Consider the following 17,740-nt stretch of genomic DNA (forward strand, 5'->3'; position numbering starts at 1 on the left):
TGCATATTTTGGTTATGGATTTACTGTATTTAAATATATTTACAAAAGTTCGTTTCATTACGCTTTATAACAAAAAAAATTAAATATTAATAATACTATCTCTTTTGTCATGTACATAAAAATTTTCATTACGCAACCGAAATTTGTGTACTTTTTGTACGTAATGTTTCTTTATTATGTTTTGATTAGTGGGATCAAAATTGGTACAAGAACTTCATAGTACTTTTTTTTTAATTTTGTACATTCACCTAATATATAAAGGGCCATTTTGAAATTGTCTGTAGTTATTCTGACTTGTGACTTGTATCATATTTTATTATTCATTATATTTATATTACACAAAGATATATACTTAGCTGTATTATTGTATCGACTTCAAATACATTTCGCGAATTTTGTTCTACTATTCGGGCATCAGTAAATGGATTAAAACCAATACTTTTCTTTTTCTATTGATTATTAATATTAAACCAGGTCACAGAAATTGTATAAAACTATAGGTAGCTCTTAAAAGCAATATAAAAGCAAGAAAAGAAAGAGGACTAAACAGAAAAGAGAAGGGAAGATCTGAAACTAAATTAGACCTAAAAAATACGAAGGCAAGGAATAAAAATACCTATTGATTTTTTAACATTACATAATTGTTTTTTTTTGCTACTTTCAATTCGCGAACATTACTACCGTTACCTCTCTCACCACGCATCACGATGTGACAATTTTATTTTACAGATCTATATTTTATACAAATTATTTAGGCAATGTGATATTCAAATTTTGTTTGCGCATCAGTGCTTTAAATTATTTTCTCCGCAATTTACAAGCCAAATGAATTTAGCATTTATACAAGACAGATAATAAAACATTTTTCTTCCATTTCACTTTCAAAATTTGTTACATATTGATAAACTATGCGTACAAAGAGAATTCTAAAATCTCTAAAACTTCTGACAATATCCTGCTTTATACTTTTCTTTCACAAATAGTCTAATATATGTATACAATACTACAGTGGCTTATCATAAAGCTGATCTGTACAGGAATATGTAGATAGTGCTCTATGTACGCAGAGTTAGATTTAAAGGAAGAATATACTGGAATTATTCATCACACCTTCCTATCCAGAAATTTTTTTGTATCACAAGTATTAATATTACAGTTATTCATCTAAGATAGAATTTTGTTTCCCTTTCATACACAATTGTATAATATAAGCGTTTTGTTTACAATTTAATTTTCATTATTAAACTCAGTAGCAATATTTTTTGGCTGTTTGTTTCTTTGTTTTTATCTTACAAAGACTGCCCTTGAAGTGACGAGCTATGTCTTGAGGAGTTTAAGAAAAACCCAAATACGTTGACTTTTATGTAAACTATTCATCATCTTACATTAAAACAGATAGACTATAGTCCTAAATAAAATGCTTTTTTTACGCTCTTTGAATCCTTTTTACAAGACATTTGTTACTATATGATATATAATATGTACAAAGAATCTTTTTCCTTAGACAACTTAATTTCTGTATCTATATAACTAACGTTTAAAAATGATTACTCTTGCTTTGCCATACTCTGTGTTGCGAGAGGAGGAGTGGCAACTATCTTTTTTAACATGTTTGCAGATTTATGTATATACAAATACATATACACATGTATGTATGTATATACATATTTCTTTTTATCTACTCAAATTAATATTATGTACATTTTATTCTATATATTTTTTATACAATTTTCCTGTTTTTTACTACTTCTCCCTGATACATTAAGAGAATCAATATTATCCATGTTCTTATACTTGTTATTATAAAAACTTGATTCTTTTATATTCTTACAAAATTTGATGGAAACGACAATGACAATAATGACGGCGCAGATGATTACAATAATAGTAATATGAAAAAATAATATAAATCAGTAATAATTACCATAAATTTTATAATAATAAGTAGCGATTAATTTAATCACTGAATTGTATATATACTATTGAACCTTAAACACTGATTTCACACATTCATAAATTATAGTATACAGTGAAGTTATAATTGTCACATGCCGGAAAAAGAGAAGATAATATTTCTGGAACAAATGTCCATCTTTTTCTTAGAAATTTATTGTTATATTAACAACGATAATTACAATTATTACAAGTGTTCTCTTTTCAAGTAAACATGTGAGCTCGTTCTCTTTAAATAAAAATGATTTCAACACATAGTTATAAAATAGACAAGGTTAAGAAATAAAGGGAAATATTATATGAGCGAAAATCTATTTATTTACACCTACAGTAGATTTATATGTCACAATTAATCTTCAAAAAATTATAATAGAAATAAGTATTGTTACACTAAATGTAGTTTCCCGCAATAAAGAACATAACTACACATGCTTACTAAAATAGTATGATTTTTAAAAATGAAGAATATCGCAATATCATTAAAGTTGTATAATAATATAATAATAATTTTTTTCACATAAAAACTTTGTTATTTACAGATGATTTCTTACATTCACAGGAGAACACTTGTCTATATGTTTCTTATCCACACTTCATTCGAAACACGTGTTCAAATTCCATTAAATTACTTGATTAATAATTCATTCCATTTTATATACACACATACAACTTAGAAGAAATTTAATGCTTTCTCATTCACTTGCCGAATTCTGATTTTTGTTCAAATTTTAATACAATATGCCCCATATTTTATTCCTGCGTACATGATGTTTTAGGGAAAAATTTGTAACGTTTTCAAATTTCATAAATATTAGCAAGAAAGCAAATACTTTTTTGATTAACATTGTTCCTCAGCAACGATTCGTCTATACTACAAATTTTAAATTAAAAAATCTTCCTTTTACATTAGGTCGAAAAGGCCACTGTTCAAGGCCACAGGCCAAGAAAATTAATTAAATTTAATTAACGAGAAGAACTTCCATTTCTTCATATCCGTTAATTTCCATTGTCATTTGAAATTCTTAAGACAGTAACAGCATTCTCGTTTGAACATCTTGTACATTGGAAGATATTTCTGTCGAGCATATTGATATTTCGTGTATGCAAATTACCATATGTCTGTCCTTTATACATTTGACATTTATACTTTCACACTCCAAACACACTTATGCATCGAATGATGCAAAGCGTAATTTCAAAACTTCTCAAAATTGTTAAATGCTGAAAAATATAAATTAATTATTAGACTTGATTAAAATTTCAACTTTTCTCAACAAAAATATTGATTATATATAATACAGAGTGAACAAGAGGTTAAAGAGTTAAATATTTCTCATAGTATATATGAATATACAAAGATGTTTTGTTTTACGCTTTGTTAATTTTAACATATTCTTTTATAAACAAATTTGGATATAATTTTCTATAATTATTAATCATCATTCGGTGCTTCAAATTAAAGCCATACGTTGTGAAATAATGCAGATAATTTATTCCATAGTAACGCATACTGGCGAACTCACCGAAGTTTCACGTAACCCGATGAAGGTTGCACTTCGGTATATACTGATTAGTATCCAAGTGCCAGCCTTTCGTTAATGCACAGGGGTAATGCGTAACGGCTTTACAACCGCGTTTAACGCAACCAATATTTGCTCCTGTTAAACCACAAGAGTCACATATCGACTTTGCGGCATCCCATACAGCTTCTTGTAAACCTGTTACTCTTCCACCTGTAATGTAAATTAATTTTTTCTTAAGAATCTTAGAACAATTTTTTTACTGCAATTAGTTCTAAGAAAGTTGTTTTTATTGTACCTGCCATGTACACTCCAGCTGCCCAAACAGCACACTGTTCATGAAGCCATACTTCCCAACGTTGTTCTTCCCCGGGGAGTACGGTCATTCCCGTAAACATGGCATTAGTATTACTTTCAATAGAATTTCTTTTCTTTTTACCCATTTTTGCAGTAAACTGATCGGCTAACCCAGCGTACCTCAAACTCCTTTTATTCTTACCACCTTTCTTCTGTTCTGTAGTAATCTCTTGTTCATCAGCCGAAAGAATTCCATCTTCTAAACGTTCTTTACCAATCAAATATGGCCCAAATAAATCACTCAAAACACCAGCTGGAACCTATAATTTGATAAAGAATGTTATTTCTAAATATTACTCATAATTTAAAATAAAGTAAAAAAATATTTAATATACATGCTAAAAAAAGAATATTATACGCACAGTGTATGTTCCAGGTGCTATATGTGGACCAGCCAAATTAGGATGTGGTCGAGCAGGATCCCCAGGTATTACAGAATGAGGACCTTGTTTACAAAATACACACACCCATGTGGAATCTGTTGTATGTGCGTCATAACGTGATGACAACGTTGAACTAAAGAGACCCGCTCTACTGACTTTACCTATATAAAATACATATTTTTTTTTAGTTTTATATATACAAATTTTCGTTTATATATATAATATAAATATATATAAATATTAAAACTACACACCCCTATAATCTAAATCGTTTTGATGACTAAGTCTCTTACTCCTCCCTGCATTACCATTTCCAATACTCTTTCGTTTTTCTTTACTTTTTTCTTCTTCTTCTTCCCGTGGTGCATTAACTACTTGAATGCTTAATGGACTGTCCCTTGGACCTTCAACATGAACTACTGGCCCACGAGACCTAATAGAACTTGCATTTGATCCAGAATCATATGCCATTTCTCTTATTCCGTCCACTTTTGCATTTTTCTTAGTCTTTTTCGAGGCGTCTTGCTTTTTTGAACTCTTAGACATCCTTCTCTTTTTGATTTCCTTCTGAGGTATATCATTACCCACAGTTCCAAAAATATTTTCAGATGATCTGGATATTTTTCGTTTACCACCTTGTACTTTAGTTTTTTTCCCTTTCTTTCCAGACATTTTTGTATCAACTGTAGACGAAACATCAGTAGGATTTATACTTTGCGCCTCTTTTATATGTAACACATTATTTTCTAAATTTTCGGCTTTCGTTGTGCTCCCGGATTGAAGTTCAGGTTCTGTAAGTTCTGATTTTGATTCTTCCTTTTTGACATCTGTCTCTGTCTCAACAATACCGGCGAACATCTTTTCAAGTTCTGATTCAACCTCATTAAACGGATTTGTATTATTTACAGGTTTTGGACTTGTTACTTTTGAAAATTCAGTCGCATCATCGCTAGATTTTCTTCTAACCCTCTGATTCGATGGAGTTGAACTAGGAGGTGTACTTTCACTACTCCTCCGCCTTCTAATAGGTTGATTCTCCTCACTTGTTTCGTCTACACTTTCTTCAATTTTTTCAGATATTCTCTGTTCTGCTGTGTCAATATTGTCTTCTAATTTGACAACTGGAGTTGCATTTGTTTCTTCTATTATTGGTTCACTTGTTCTAGGTTCTGTTGGTTCTGTAGGTTCTAATTCCATATCCTCTACTTCCGTTTTAGAGTCTTTACTAAGCCGTACAGGCTTTTCTAGTTTTCTTTTTCTGCGTTGCTTAGTATTATCATTAGAATCGTCATTACTGAATGCTGGAGATACTACTTCGTCTTCCCTATTTGGAGATTTCGATTTCTGTCTATCAGGGGACATGCTTTTAACACTCGATGTATCTCTTTCCTCTACTGGCATTACAATAACAGATCCAATATTTTCAGCACTGCCAAGTTTTTTATTACCACCTTCTAACTTTTCTAACAGAGAATCCACACCCTTCTTACCTCTTTTTGGTAAATTTTTAGGTGATCTTACATTCGTCTCTTCGATCTTTCGATCTCGTTCTGAAGACGATTCTCTTTTCGGACTATCTGTTACATCTTTGTCCACTCTAGAGGTAAGGTTTACAATAACAGGCAAAACATTTCTTGGTACTTGTGCAATGACACTTAATGTATCTTTATTTTTCGTAACCTCAGGCTCTTTCTTCTCTGAAACTACCCTTTCAATCGTAACACTAGGTGGTAAATTTATAACTTTCTGCGTAAAATTATCTACATTCATCTCCTTAATCTTATCATGAAGATTTGCCACTCCTTTTAAATTGCTTTCAAAGTTTTTTACTGTTATTTTAGGTGTTGTAACTTCTTTTGTTGAGAGTGAAACTGGTTCACTAACAGAATTAGGTGTTGGAACCGACGAACTAATTCCACTATCAGATGAAGTTTCTCCATTCAAAGGTATTGGAGGAGAAATAATATTTCCATTTCTGCTACCCTTATCTACATTCCTTGCAGTCAAACTTATTGGGATATCTTGAGGTATGCGAGAATAATTTTCAGGAATAATTTCAGAAGTAGATGATAAATCTAGTGTACTTTGTGAACCTGGTGAGTTTCTATACTGACTTTGGTTCTGTCTATTATCTACCAGCATTTGTAAACTAAACAAAGGATTTCCTGGTGTATTGGCTGGAGTAACTGTTTTTGATGGAACAGTTGGTGTATGCCATGTTGGAGGTGCTTGAGTATGTGCAAGTTGTGGTGTAAGTTGTGATGTTATATGAGATGCTCTTGCCATAGATGGATGTGTGTAAAATCCTGCCGGACTCAATGCTGCACCTGACAAGGCTGTTGGATGAATGTTCAACCCTGAAACTAAGACAAACATTTTTAATATAAAAGAACGATGCTTATCATTTTATATTAAAAATGATATTCTTTATTTAAATTTTCTAAAAAATTGAAGAGAGGTATTACCTTGACTTTGTGCCATTGTAAGATGATTCCAAACTGTCTGAGGTGGAGGTGTGCCAACCGGAGGTCGGCTATGACCTGGATATTGTCCTGACATTTCGAAATCCTCCCAATTACTTAATGTTGGTTTGCAGGTATTTACAAAATACGAGTTCTTTGACTTATTTATCTGTTCGTCTGAACAAGATTCACTTTTAATACTTGTATCTTTGACATTCAGAGATGAATTTAGAAAAGAAAGATTTGTATTCTTCCTCTCACGCAAAAACACTGAAGTTTTATTAGTCAAATATTTATTAAGAGCAAGAGTACTTTCTTGTTCTAAGTATTTATTTGGTACACAATTTAACTTTGTTTCTAAATTTTTACATATTTTAGGTTTTGAAGCTTTAAGTAACGTTTTATCAATTTTTAATTTAGGAGATAAATCATCTAGGTCTGAGAATTTTAATAAACCATAGTCTATTTCCTTGTACTTTGTGTTATAGCAATTTTCTATATTACAGGAATGATTTGTTCGATCTGAAATGGCACAGTCCTTTAAAGATACTTTTATATCTGTAAAATTGCACAGCTTCTTTTTATCTTCACTTTGTTTGTTACAACAGCCTTTATTATCTTCCAAGTTTTTTACTAAATTAAGTGGCTTGTCTTCTTCAGAAGCACAAAGATTATAAATATTTTTATACTGCTCCAAAATTTTAGACAATGTCTTGTACTGTGTAGTATTTTGTATGTTTGATTGTTCTGACAAGCAAGGAACACAATCAATAATTTTATGATGATGATCAATTTTCTCCTTTGTTTCAGATAAACTTTCGCTTTTGTCTTTGCAAAATAAGTAGGTGCCTATGGTTTGGTTAGTATCCAATAAATTAGATGGTTTTATTTTACTATCGTCACTGTGACAGGTACTATAACTTTCCTTGCGATTTTTAAGCACAGGCTCTAAAAATTCTGATAAGCATTTATCAACTGTTCCCTTCTGTATATCAGAATCTGCAATCTTTTTATTGTTTGTTGATTGTATGAAGTTTATAAATTGATTAACATAAGTTAAATCTAAATCCGACACACTTATATTTTCTTCCTTGTGACGTAAATTATAAACGTCAGGCACACCACCATGTGCTACCAATTCTTGTATGTAATCCCACTGCATGAAATTATTTGATAGCGCCCATTTTGGCGCAACTCCAAATATAAATGGCCCTGTAAACAAACATGTTCATTGAAAACTATGATTACAATTATAGATTGTTTCAAATAAACTAGAAAAATTAAAATAATTTTTTGTCTTTGAAATAAGTTATGTGAAGAAAGTGTCAAAAATTACATTTACTATTGATAGGAACAATTCATGTGTTTTGACAATTCACATCATAATGCTGCTCTAGAATATTTACTCTTTGCTCATTAATATTATGTACACATTAATAACATTGATAATTATTTAATGAATTATATAAATTGGAAGTTAATTCTTCTGCCTTGTAATGTGCAATTACAAATATTTTCTATTTCTGAAAGTATTATAAGAAAATATTTAAATAAACTAGTTTATTTTTAATTAGCTTAGTTTAAATTAGTTTATTTTATACTAATAAATAACTGAATGTTTACATTTTGTTAAGCTGTAATTGATGTAAAATTAAAATATTCCAATGGTATTAATAGTGAAACAAATATAAATATAAGTATTATTGGCAATGAATATTTCTTTATACAATTGTATAAATTTTTGATTGACTTGATACTAAGCAGAAAGAAGATTAATCTTTTCTGTTAAAATATTTCTATATAACCCACATATTTCACAAAGATCAAATCCTTTTTGCAACAAGGTTTGTAGTTTCAATGTTTACATCTTTAACTGGTGTTTATCTTATATTTTTACAATATCCAATATTATGAGTGAATGTCACATTATCAATAATTTTAAGGTATTTGTATTAAAATACGATACATTACACTAATAATATAATCCCAACATGAAAAGTTCACAAGAGCAATTTAAAGGACAAACATATCTACTTGTTCAACAAATAGGACACAATTGGAAGTAACCCTCCACAATATTTAAACAATAAAGGACGTAAAATCCATAAAACACAAAAGATTCGATATCTGTGAACGAAGATTAAGGATGATGATAAAAAATCACAGTATTTGTCAGGGTGTCAACGTTGATATATGAAAAGATTCAAGAAGCACCAAGCTCAGTTTATTTTGGAAATTTCTCATGATGGATCGAGCGTTATATCTTTGAAAGGAACTGTCACAATAATATCGATGTGAAATTCTAACAGTATTGCACAGAATCACGATATAAGGAATAACACTGTAAGTGTTTCGTAGCCGATGTTACGATTTAGCCACGAGGGGAGCTATGGACATGCGAGTGTAACACTGTGTATCTCGATTTGCTGATCCAACGGCGTGGTAGCAGGATTACAGTTCATGTACTTTTTCGTGAATTCCGATGGCATGCAGTGTGCGTAGACGTACCGCACCAGAGCACGCATATATACGAATGAAACACGTTAACCAAGCCGCGCATATACACCCATGGAAAATACACAGGGGCGCACGTATGCATACATGTATGAATGACGTGCGTTCGCGTATGCACACGCCTATGCACGCACAACGTGCAAAGCGTGGAAAGAAGACATCTAACCCCGTGGATACCGCACACGCACACAGAGACACTAACGAAACACCGAAGCAGGGATGTAGTGTTTCCCCGCACCTGGACAGTATCGTCGATAACGCGCGAGTCGCGTGTTGCCGACACGCGGAACAACGTGTACTTATATATTCAAAATTTTCAAATTATTCGTACAATCTCTACCTGACGCCCAAATATCTCACACTCTCGGGGACACTCGGATAATCGAACGTTTCGTTCACTTCGGACAACAGAATCTAAGATCGACAGATTGCATGGTGCGCGAGGACAGACGCGTTGCATTGTACCGGCACGCATGCACGCACGTACCATGCACAATTCAGGCAGCGCACACAACACCAACACCCCGACAAGACGTACGACACGGACATGGGTGCCTCTTTCTTTCGCGTAAATCGATGGGCACACTCGATTTCACTGGCTTTCCCCGGTGGGCCCTTTTTTATCGCTAAACATGCTACTGACGGTAGCTATAGTGGAGCCATGATCCAAGGATTACCGCGGGATACGCACCTTCCGCACAGGGCCCTTGCCAGGGGCTGGCGAATTTACGATTTTCCGTCAAAAAATTGTCGGGGCATCAACCAAAGCAGAATTTCAACAATGGTGGCCGCTAGCGAGCGAGCCGCATGCAATGCTGACACCTTGCGGTGGCGGCGCGAATTACGTTTCTATCCCATTCCCTCTTTTGTTAACCCTTCTCGCTCGCCCGTTCACAGTCATACACGTTCTTCCTCGTATATGTACAATCTTTTTCACAATATTATTTTTTTTCGTACAATTATCGGAATATTTAGTAGTGGATATCAATTCAAAAATGTATTCCTACTTGTTCATAGTCTTTTAGGTGTAGTCTACTGCAAGTTGTTTAGTGAAGTTGATTGTATAAAATATACATAGGTATTTTGAACTCATTTGTTAAAAGAAATGTTACCAAAAATATTGCACTGCTAGTGTTATCATCTAAGTTAAAATCTATTTATTTGTCAAAATTATGCACGAAAAGAAGATTACATGCGTTTTAAAACATTTTTCGCAATAGTATGTAAAATGCATATAATTATAGTTGTTTAAATACTAATTTTACGTTTAAATGCACTTTCTATCGCGTTTTCTGTTGATACTGTTGATATTATAATTATTGTTAACATCGTAAAAAGTGATTGAAAATTTGAAGCCACCCTTAACACCGCCCACATTCGCAATCTATATCTATGAAATTTTCTTTCATTAGAATTCTGCCCATGTATTTGGTACGCCATGTAGAAGCGCGTGTATAAATTTTAGTTGAAAAACGTAATCATTGATCATAACTTAAAAGAGACAAAATATATTTCACTCAAGTTATTGTTAAAGACTAGAATTGTTATTGACGTAGACTTATGTTGTATGTATTATTCTTCTTTCTAAAAATTTCGTATATACTATACATATACATATATTTAGAAATTATTCTTCCATTATTTACGACAGTTTTTCGTACATGAATTATTTTTACTTTCCTAATATTTATTACGGTCAAAATTTGTTGTAAAAATGTTTTTAAAGATGTTTAATACATTTATTATTATTGATATGTATATGAATATATTGTAGAGTCTAATAAATATTATAGCTACAATCAAGTCATTAATATTACTTACCATGCCGTGGCATTTCTTTTACTACTTTGTTCGTATATTTATTAAAATGCTTCGTATCTGATATCTAGTTCTGTAGAAAATTCACTTTAATCAAGTCTCAATGATGGATGAATCTATATTACATCGCTTTCGTCAATGAATAACATTCAACGAATGTTTGGAAAACGCGGCAATGTACTTATATGCAAACATTTATTCCCTACATGTGTATAGTACCGCTTCTGCGTCTTTCTGGAATCTTCTTTGACATGAACATAAATTTATATAAATGATCATTTTTACAATAACCGCGATCATCGACATTTAAATATTTACTTTACACTATCCCTCGTTAATCGCCCACGATTATTTGTTTATATTTACAATTATGTGTTATTTACACGATCGACTTGCAAAACAGAAAATTATAAAGTTTAAATAAACAGCTGCCTTTTTCTGTTTACAATCAAATAATTATTCTAGTTGGACATATATGTATCTTCTAGCATAATTTAACTGTGTATTCGCATTTCTTTAAACGTACACTTAACGTCACGTAAACAAACATTATAGTGACGCAACCCGCCAAATGAGCCAACCAAGTACTTACTACATATATTCGTATACTTACATATGTATATCGAGTACATGAAGTATATTGCGTCACAGATGGTTTTTGCCAACAGTGAGGCGCCAATGAATGTCGTCTGCTCGCTCTGACAGTTATTCTTTTAACTGGTCAAGAAATATCATTTTTTCAAGTAATCATTATAAATTTTCTAAAATATCAGAAATTTCTTATTTCAGTATATTGTTTAGACTGAATATTAGTCGGTAAAATATGAAATTTTATAGAAAATATTGTAATATGGTAATATTGTCGTCTGCTTAATTGACAGCTGCGCAAGTTCAGAAATCAGCGCCGAAGCGGTGAAGAGATACGGTATTTGGATTTGTGAGAGCTTTACCGAAAATAAGAACAATTTATCGCTAAAATGATAATTATAGCGAAGTTTATATGAATTTTTGAAAATATAACATAGATGTTATGTATTTTGTTTAACTTTCTATTTAAACATGGAGGCGGAAGTTAGAGTTAATCGTCGTTCTTCAAGTATTTTCAATCAGAATGCAGTTTGTTATGGATTTTAGCGTGAATGACGTGTCAATGTATAGATGTATAGTCAATGTGAGATTCAAAGTCAAAGTGAATTTCGTAATAATACAAGAAAAGTGTATACAACTTGAGTCCAATTAACCTCTGACTTTCAATGAGCACAATGTCTTTCTATCGAATTTGATTTGTAACAATAAAATTGAAAGATACATATATACATCTACAAGTTCCTTCAAATAATTATGAAATGATATTCATGTGCAAAGAAAATGAATGTTATGCCTAAGGAAAAACATCAAGAAACTAAATAGTCATCCTAAATATTATACTTACAAATATGTATTATTTACATTTACTCTAAATATTCTACCTAAATTATTCGATATGAAAGTGTTAAATTTATTATATTTGAAGTGCAATTATTTATTAATGTAACATTAAATGTATTTCTTTAAATATGAGAAATATGCCAAAGACATAAACATAACAAAGTGTTATAGATGTTAACAAGATAAATATCTTGTTTTACGATTCTAGTCTATATTATACAATAAAATATATATTATTAGTGATATAATTGCACACTGTTCATATAAGAACTATATATATGCAAGTACTTATACTACAAATGATCATAAACATTAACAAAATTTTTATTTATATGTGAACTCATATTAGAAGAAGAATAATTATAATTATATAACAAAATTACAAATGCCTATGTTTTGATTTATTTAATAGTCACATGTATGATAGATTGACTTCGTTAAATTTTTCATGCAATAATAAAGTACTCTATTCATTGATAGTGAATTAATTACATGGTGTTCAAAATATAAAATTTCAAATACCATGGAGCAGTGTGAAGAAGCTGATGTATCTAACGTGACAAATACTAAGGCAGATATTTCCCCTAAGTCAAAGCAAAAGAAAAAATCTCTTTGCCGTATGCTTATGAATAAAAAGACCAAAGTTGGATGTTTGGAGACATCTTACAAAGATGGTGATTCAAATAAAAATTCTAAACTGGAAAATTCACAACATGGATCTCATACTAGTACAAAACTTTCATTATGCTGTGCAATGACTGAACGCAGCAGAACACCGCCACAAAGTTTGACTGTCAGTAGATTATCTCCAACTACGTTAAGCCACACATCTGTTAAATCTGAGATAGCTTCTGCTAATGGAAATTGTCAAACAGATGTGACGATAGAGAAGGAGGAGATGTATATAGCAAGTAGTATGCACAATGTTGAAGAAAATATAGGAAAGAATAGTGTTTTTACGGGCAAAGAACGACAAAGTACATTTATTGAAGGTAAGAATTAGTTTCATTAAAAATTAAACAGTTTTCAAATTATACCAATTTTAATGATGATATATTAGGTTTATAAATTTAAAAATTATTTGTCAATTCCTTAAATGATGTTTAATTATTTAAGCAATTATTAACTGGTTGTTTAATTGTTTCCCCTAAATAATTTTTTATTTATTAGCTGTTTAAGGGTAATTAAGATATATATAACACTAACTAATACATTCCTTATGATGTTTCTCTTTTTATCAAATCTGTAATTTGACTGAATGAGGTAGTGACCTTGCACATCCCCACCATATCTTTTTCTACACTAATACCTGCAAAGATTGCTTCTAATGTGTTTATGCAAGGAGACATAGTTCTTATTGACAGTCAGTTAGTACCTGATCTTTGGCATAAAAACGTATCTAAAGCATAGTGTTAAGTATCATGTTTTAAGCATGTCTAATCCAAGTAATAAAGCAAAGAAAACTTCTTTTTTCAATAAATTGTTTAAAGCATTTAAACGAAATAAAAGTGGCAAACTAGAGAGAGAAACAAAGCAAAAATTAAAATTTGGAGAAGCTTCTGAAAAACATACTGAAAATTTAAATACTAAATCTCATAATGTTAGTTGTGAAAAAGAAGATACATCTAAACTGCAGCATGATATTAATGTTGACATAAATTTTGACAGTAGAGAAAATAATAAACATAAAATTGATATTAAAAATTCATGTGACAATCAACATTTTAAAAACAATAAAGTGACATCATATGAAAATGTAACTCAAAGTTCTAAACAAAATGATAATTTATATCCTAATAACTTATGTACAAATATATTAAACATCCAAAAACATAGGAAGGCATTCAGTGCAACAAATATTAATATAGAAAAGGATGAAAAAGGATATAAATGTGGTTCAGATAGAAATTTAGATAAGAAAATTGCATTTTTAAATGAAGATTATAATATAAAAAATATATATCTAAAAAATAAAAATGATTCTTCAAACTATTCTGATTCTTTTTCAAAAATTGCAAATTCAGTATCACATTCTGATTTTGTCAAAATATCAAATTTAGTACCATATTCTGGCACTATAAAAAATTTACAAAATACACATAAATTTTTACTAAAAGAAAAAAGCATAATCTCACAAAAAAATAGTGAAGATAGTGATTTCTCTGCAGAGTCAACAGAAGATTCATTTGAGGAATCATCAGAAGATGAAAATGAACTTTTAATTGATTATGAAAGAAATGAAAAAAGCTTCAAGGATGAATATTTTACAAAAGGAAAATATATCACTTATTTCTTCTTGGAAATGGAACGGATGTTCTACAATCCTTTTGATGTTTACAGTATGGTTCAATACCATGAAACTAACAATACTGAAAGACCAGGAAAAGAAGGTATAATAAAACAAATGAAATATACCTGCTGCTTAAAATTTGATTCTCATGCTTCTTCAAACATTTTTATTTTATTAATATATAAATGTTACATTATTTCTTCTATTTGGCCACTTAAAAAAATTTCAATATCTAAACTATGGAATTATTAATAACATAGATATTTATTAAGGACATTAATATTGTATAGATTAAAAATCTCTGAGGTAATTATTTTGGATTTTTTTCCAAGAAAATTTATATTATGTTATATTATATGTACAAAAATGAATTTTTTAATATAAATTTTATGATGTTTCTATATATATTTAAAGACAAGATTTTCCATCTTAAAAGGACTTTAATCTTGTTCATATATGTAATCATATATCAATACTATATTTAATTACATAAGATATGTCTCTTTAGAAAAGAATAAAATATTTGATTATAATATTTCAAATGAATCACATTCTTGCTAATTTCTGAATAACTGTGTCAGTATCAAGAATACAATAACTGGCAATTGAACCAATTTAGTTTCATTACAGATACAAGTTGTAATATCCTTTATCATTCTATTTTCTAATATTAACTTCATTTCTTCAAGACATTACTTTAAAATACATATGTGTTACCTGAATTTTGTATTTTCCTAAAAGGTTTCCATATAGTTCTACATAATTTTATATTACTTTGATGTTCTAGGTGAAAATTCATCCTCTGGATCTATTTCTCCAAGTGTTCCTACATATTTAAGGCAAAGACTAATTCATAGGCGATCTGTGGATAATTTAGTAGGAAATTCACCAACAAATTCTATGAGACATTCAAGTCCAGAATCTATAAAAAGTGCACCTGTTCAACTTAAACCACGTTCTACATCTCATGATGCATTGTCCAAAAAAAAAGAGCGTCATCAATCTCAAACTGGAGCATCTATGGACAGTTTAGCAAAACAAGCGTTACTAGCTGCTCAAGTTCTTAATCTAATTCCTACACAAAAAGCACGAGAAAGGTTTATAAATTTTAATAAAGTTTTAATTTTGTACTTGTCTTTGTCTTTGTAAATGTGTTATGATTTTTTGCTATAGAAATTTCCTTCATGGTAGGATTGCTGCAAATTCACTACTTGGACCAGTAGAACTTGAAAAAGTACTACCAAATCGCGAACTGAAAATTTTTATTGGAACATGGAATATGAATGGACAGAATCCACCAAAAGAATTGAATGATTTTATGTTACCTTCAGATATAGAAACTGTTCCAGACCTGTTAGCAATTGGAACACAAGAATCTTGTTCTGAGCGGAGTGAATGGGAGGCAGCTTTGCAAGAAACTCTTGGTCCTTCTCACGTACTACTCTGTAGTACTGGTTTAGGAACACTACATCTTGCACTTTTCTTAAGAAGAGACCTAATTTGGTTCTGTTCCATCCATGAAGATGCTAGCTTTTCAACTAGAACAGGAACTGCTTTTAGAACAAAAGGAGCAGTAGCTATAGCTTTAATGTTATTTGGCACAAGTTTTCTGTTTGTTACTGCACATTTAACCGCACATCAAGATAAAGTTAAAGAAAGGGTAAATGATATTAAAAGAATAGTTAGAAATCTTGATCTTCCTAAAGAGTTACCTACGAGACATAAAAGCAAAGGTGTGGATATATAAATGTATATTACTATTGTTGTATTATAAAAACTTTGTATTATATAAGCTTATATTATAAAAATATTGAATGAATATTATATTTTTAGATGTAACTCAAAATTTTGACTGTGTATTTTGGTGTGGTGATTTAAACTTTCGGCTAGCTCAGCCAAGAGAGGAAGTTATTCAATGGGTTACAGATGCATGCTTTCCACAACAATTACCTGTAAATTTGCACAAAGACCAATTAAAAACAATTCTTAGTGAAGGAGCTGTTTTACGTGGTTTTGAAGAAGCACCAATTACATTTCCTCCTACATATAAATATGATCCTGGAACACAAAATTTTGACTCAAGTAGTAAACAACGCACACCTGCATATACTGATAGAATTCTCTTTAAAGGAAAAGGACATACAAGAGGCTATATCAGAAGAGTTAGTTATGAAAGTTCTAATTCATATAAAGATGGAGTTATAGAATGTTTGATTTATGACTCTGTACCTAGCATTTGTACCTCAGATCATAAACCTGTATGGGGTGTTTTTAAAACAACCATAAGACCTGGTATTGACACGTATGTACCATTCATATAGTATAATTTATTATATAAAACATATCATATTCTTTAATTAACATCTATTGCAGTATTCCTCTTGGTGGAGGTTTGTTTAATCGTGAAATATATCTAGAAGGCATAAAAAGGCGAGCAGCTGCTATGGATGAATCTCATGGAACTTCAAAAGTATGTTCAATTCAATAAACATAGATAATATAAATTTCATTGGAAAAAATATTTCATATTAAGAAATTTATATAACATGAGCATTATATTTCTATTTATTCTAATTTTTTAATGCCAAAATGTGAAATCATAGTTATTGCAATTCTTACAATTAATATCACTTCTTTTTTTGTATGCTCTATATATATGATAAATTTGTAACTGTTCATAACTTTTTTATATGAATATCAAATACCGTTTTTTAGTGCAGTTTATAGGACAAGTTACTGTACAATGTGCACTTTGTAATGTCTAGTCAAAATAAAGTAGACTTCCCATTCCTATAACTAGCAATGAAAATGCTAGATATTATAGATATATGTGCCATTTCTAAAAAATATAAAAAAAAGAAGAATAAAAGATGCTTCATTATTTCGAAATTTGAAATATTTATAAAAGACAAATAGTTTCATAATGTTATTTCATCACTGCATTTTATTTCTAGAATATCATAAGAATATTCAACAGTGATTTTCATTATAAAAAATTACATATTGCAATATATT

General features: G+C 30.4%; 2 protein-coding genes across 10 annotated transcripts; one reads left to right on the forward strand and one right to left on the reverse strand.

Moving 5' to 3' along the window:
- Positions 1-294: 294 nt before the first annotated feature.
- On the reverse strand, positions 295-11,539 carry LOC138190094 (serine-rich adhesin for platelets). 6 transcript variants are annotated; one of them, XM_069132591.1, is made up of 7 exons: positions 11,011-11,539; positions 6,679-7,887; positions 4,468-6,576; positions 4,193-4,374; positions 3,772-4,090; positions 3,477-3,686; positions 295-3,174 (listed from the first exon to the last, which is right to left on the reverse strand). In XM_069132591.1, the coding sequence occupies exons 1-6, from the start codon at positions 11,021-11,023 to the stop codon at positions 3,484-3,486; spliced, it is 4,035 nt and encodes a 1,344-aa protein (XP_068988692.1). In that variant the 5' UTR covers positions 11,024-11,539; the 3' UTR covers positions 295-3,174; positions 3,477-3,483. The 6 variants fall into 6 exon arrangements, with proteins under 6 accessions (XP_068988692.1, XP_068988693.1, XP_068988695.1 ...); XM_069132592.1 differs by lacking the exon at positions 11,011-11,539 and adding an exon at positions 9,881-10,226; XM_069132594.1 differs by lacking the exon at positions 11,011-11,539 and adding an exon at positions 9,677-9,844.
- Positions 11,540-11,675: 136 nt separating this feature from the next.
- Positions 11,676-17,234, forward strand: INPP5E (Inositol-3-phosphate synthase). 4 transcript variants are annotated; one of them, XM_069132598.1, is made up of 7 exons: positions 11,688-11,750; positions 11,889-13,427; positions 14,604-14,825; positions 15,513-15,822; positions 15,899-16,458; positions 16,559-17,027; positions 17,099-17,234. In XM_069132598.1, the coding sequence occupies exons 2-7, from the start codon at positions 12,959-12,961 to the stop codon at positions 17,211-17,213; spliced, it is 2,145 nt and encodes a 714-aa protein (XP_068988699.1). In that variant the 5' UTR covers positions 11,688-11,750; positions 11,889-12,958; the 3' UTR covers positions 17,214-17,234. The 4 variants fall into 4 exon arrangements, with proteins under 4 accessions (XP_068988700.1, XP_068988699.1, XP_068988698.1 ...); XM_069132599.1 differs by lacking the exon at positions 14,604-14,825 and having other exon boundaries at positions 11,676-13,427; XM_069132597.1 differs by lacking the exons at positions 11,688-11,750; positions 11,889-13,427 and having other exon boundaries at positions 13,495-14,825; positions 15,917-16,458.
- The last annotated feature ends 506 nt before the right edge of the window (positions 17,235-17,740 follow it).

The sequence above is a fragment of the Bombus flavifrons genome, chromosome 3 (assembly GCF_040668555.2).
Source record: "Bombus flavifrons isolate JBK064 chromosome 3, iyBomFlav1_principal, whole genome shotgun sequence".
Taxonomy (NCBI): domain Eukaryota; kingdom Metazoa; phylum Arthropoda; class Insecta; order Hymenoptera; family Apidae; genus Bombus; species Bombus flavifrons.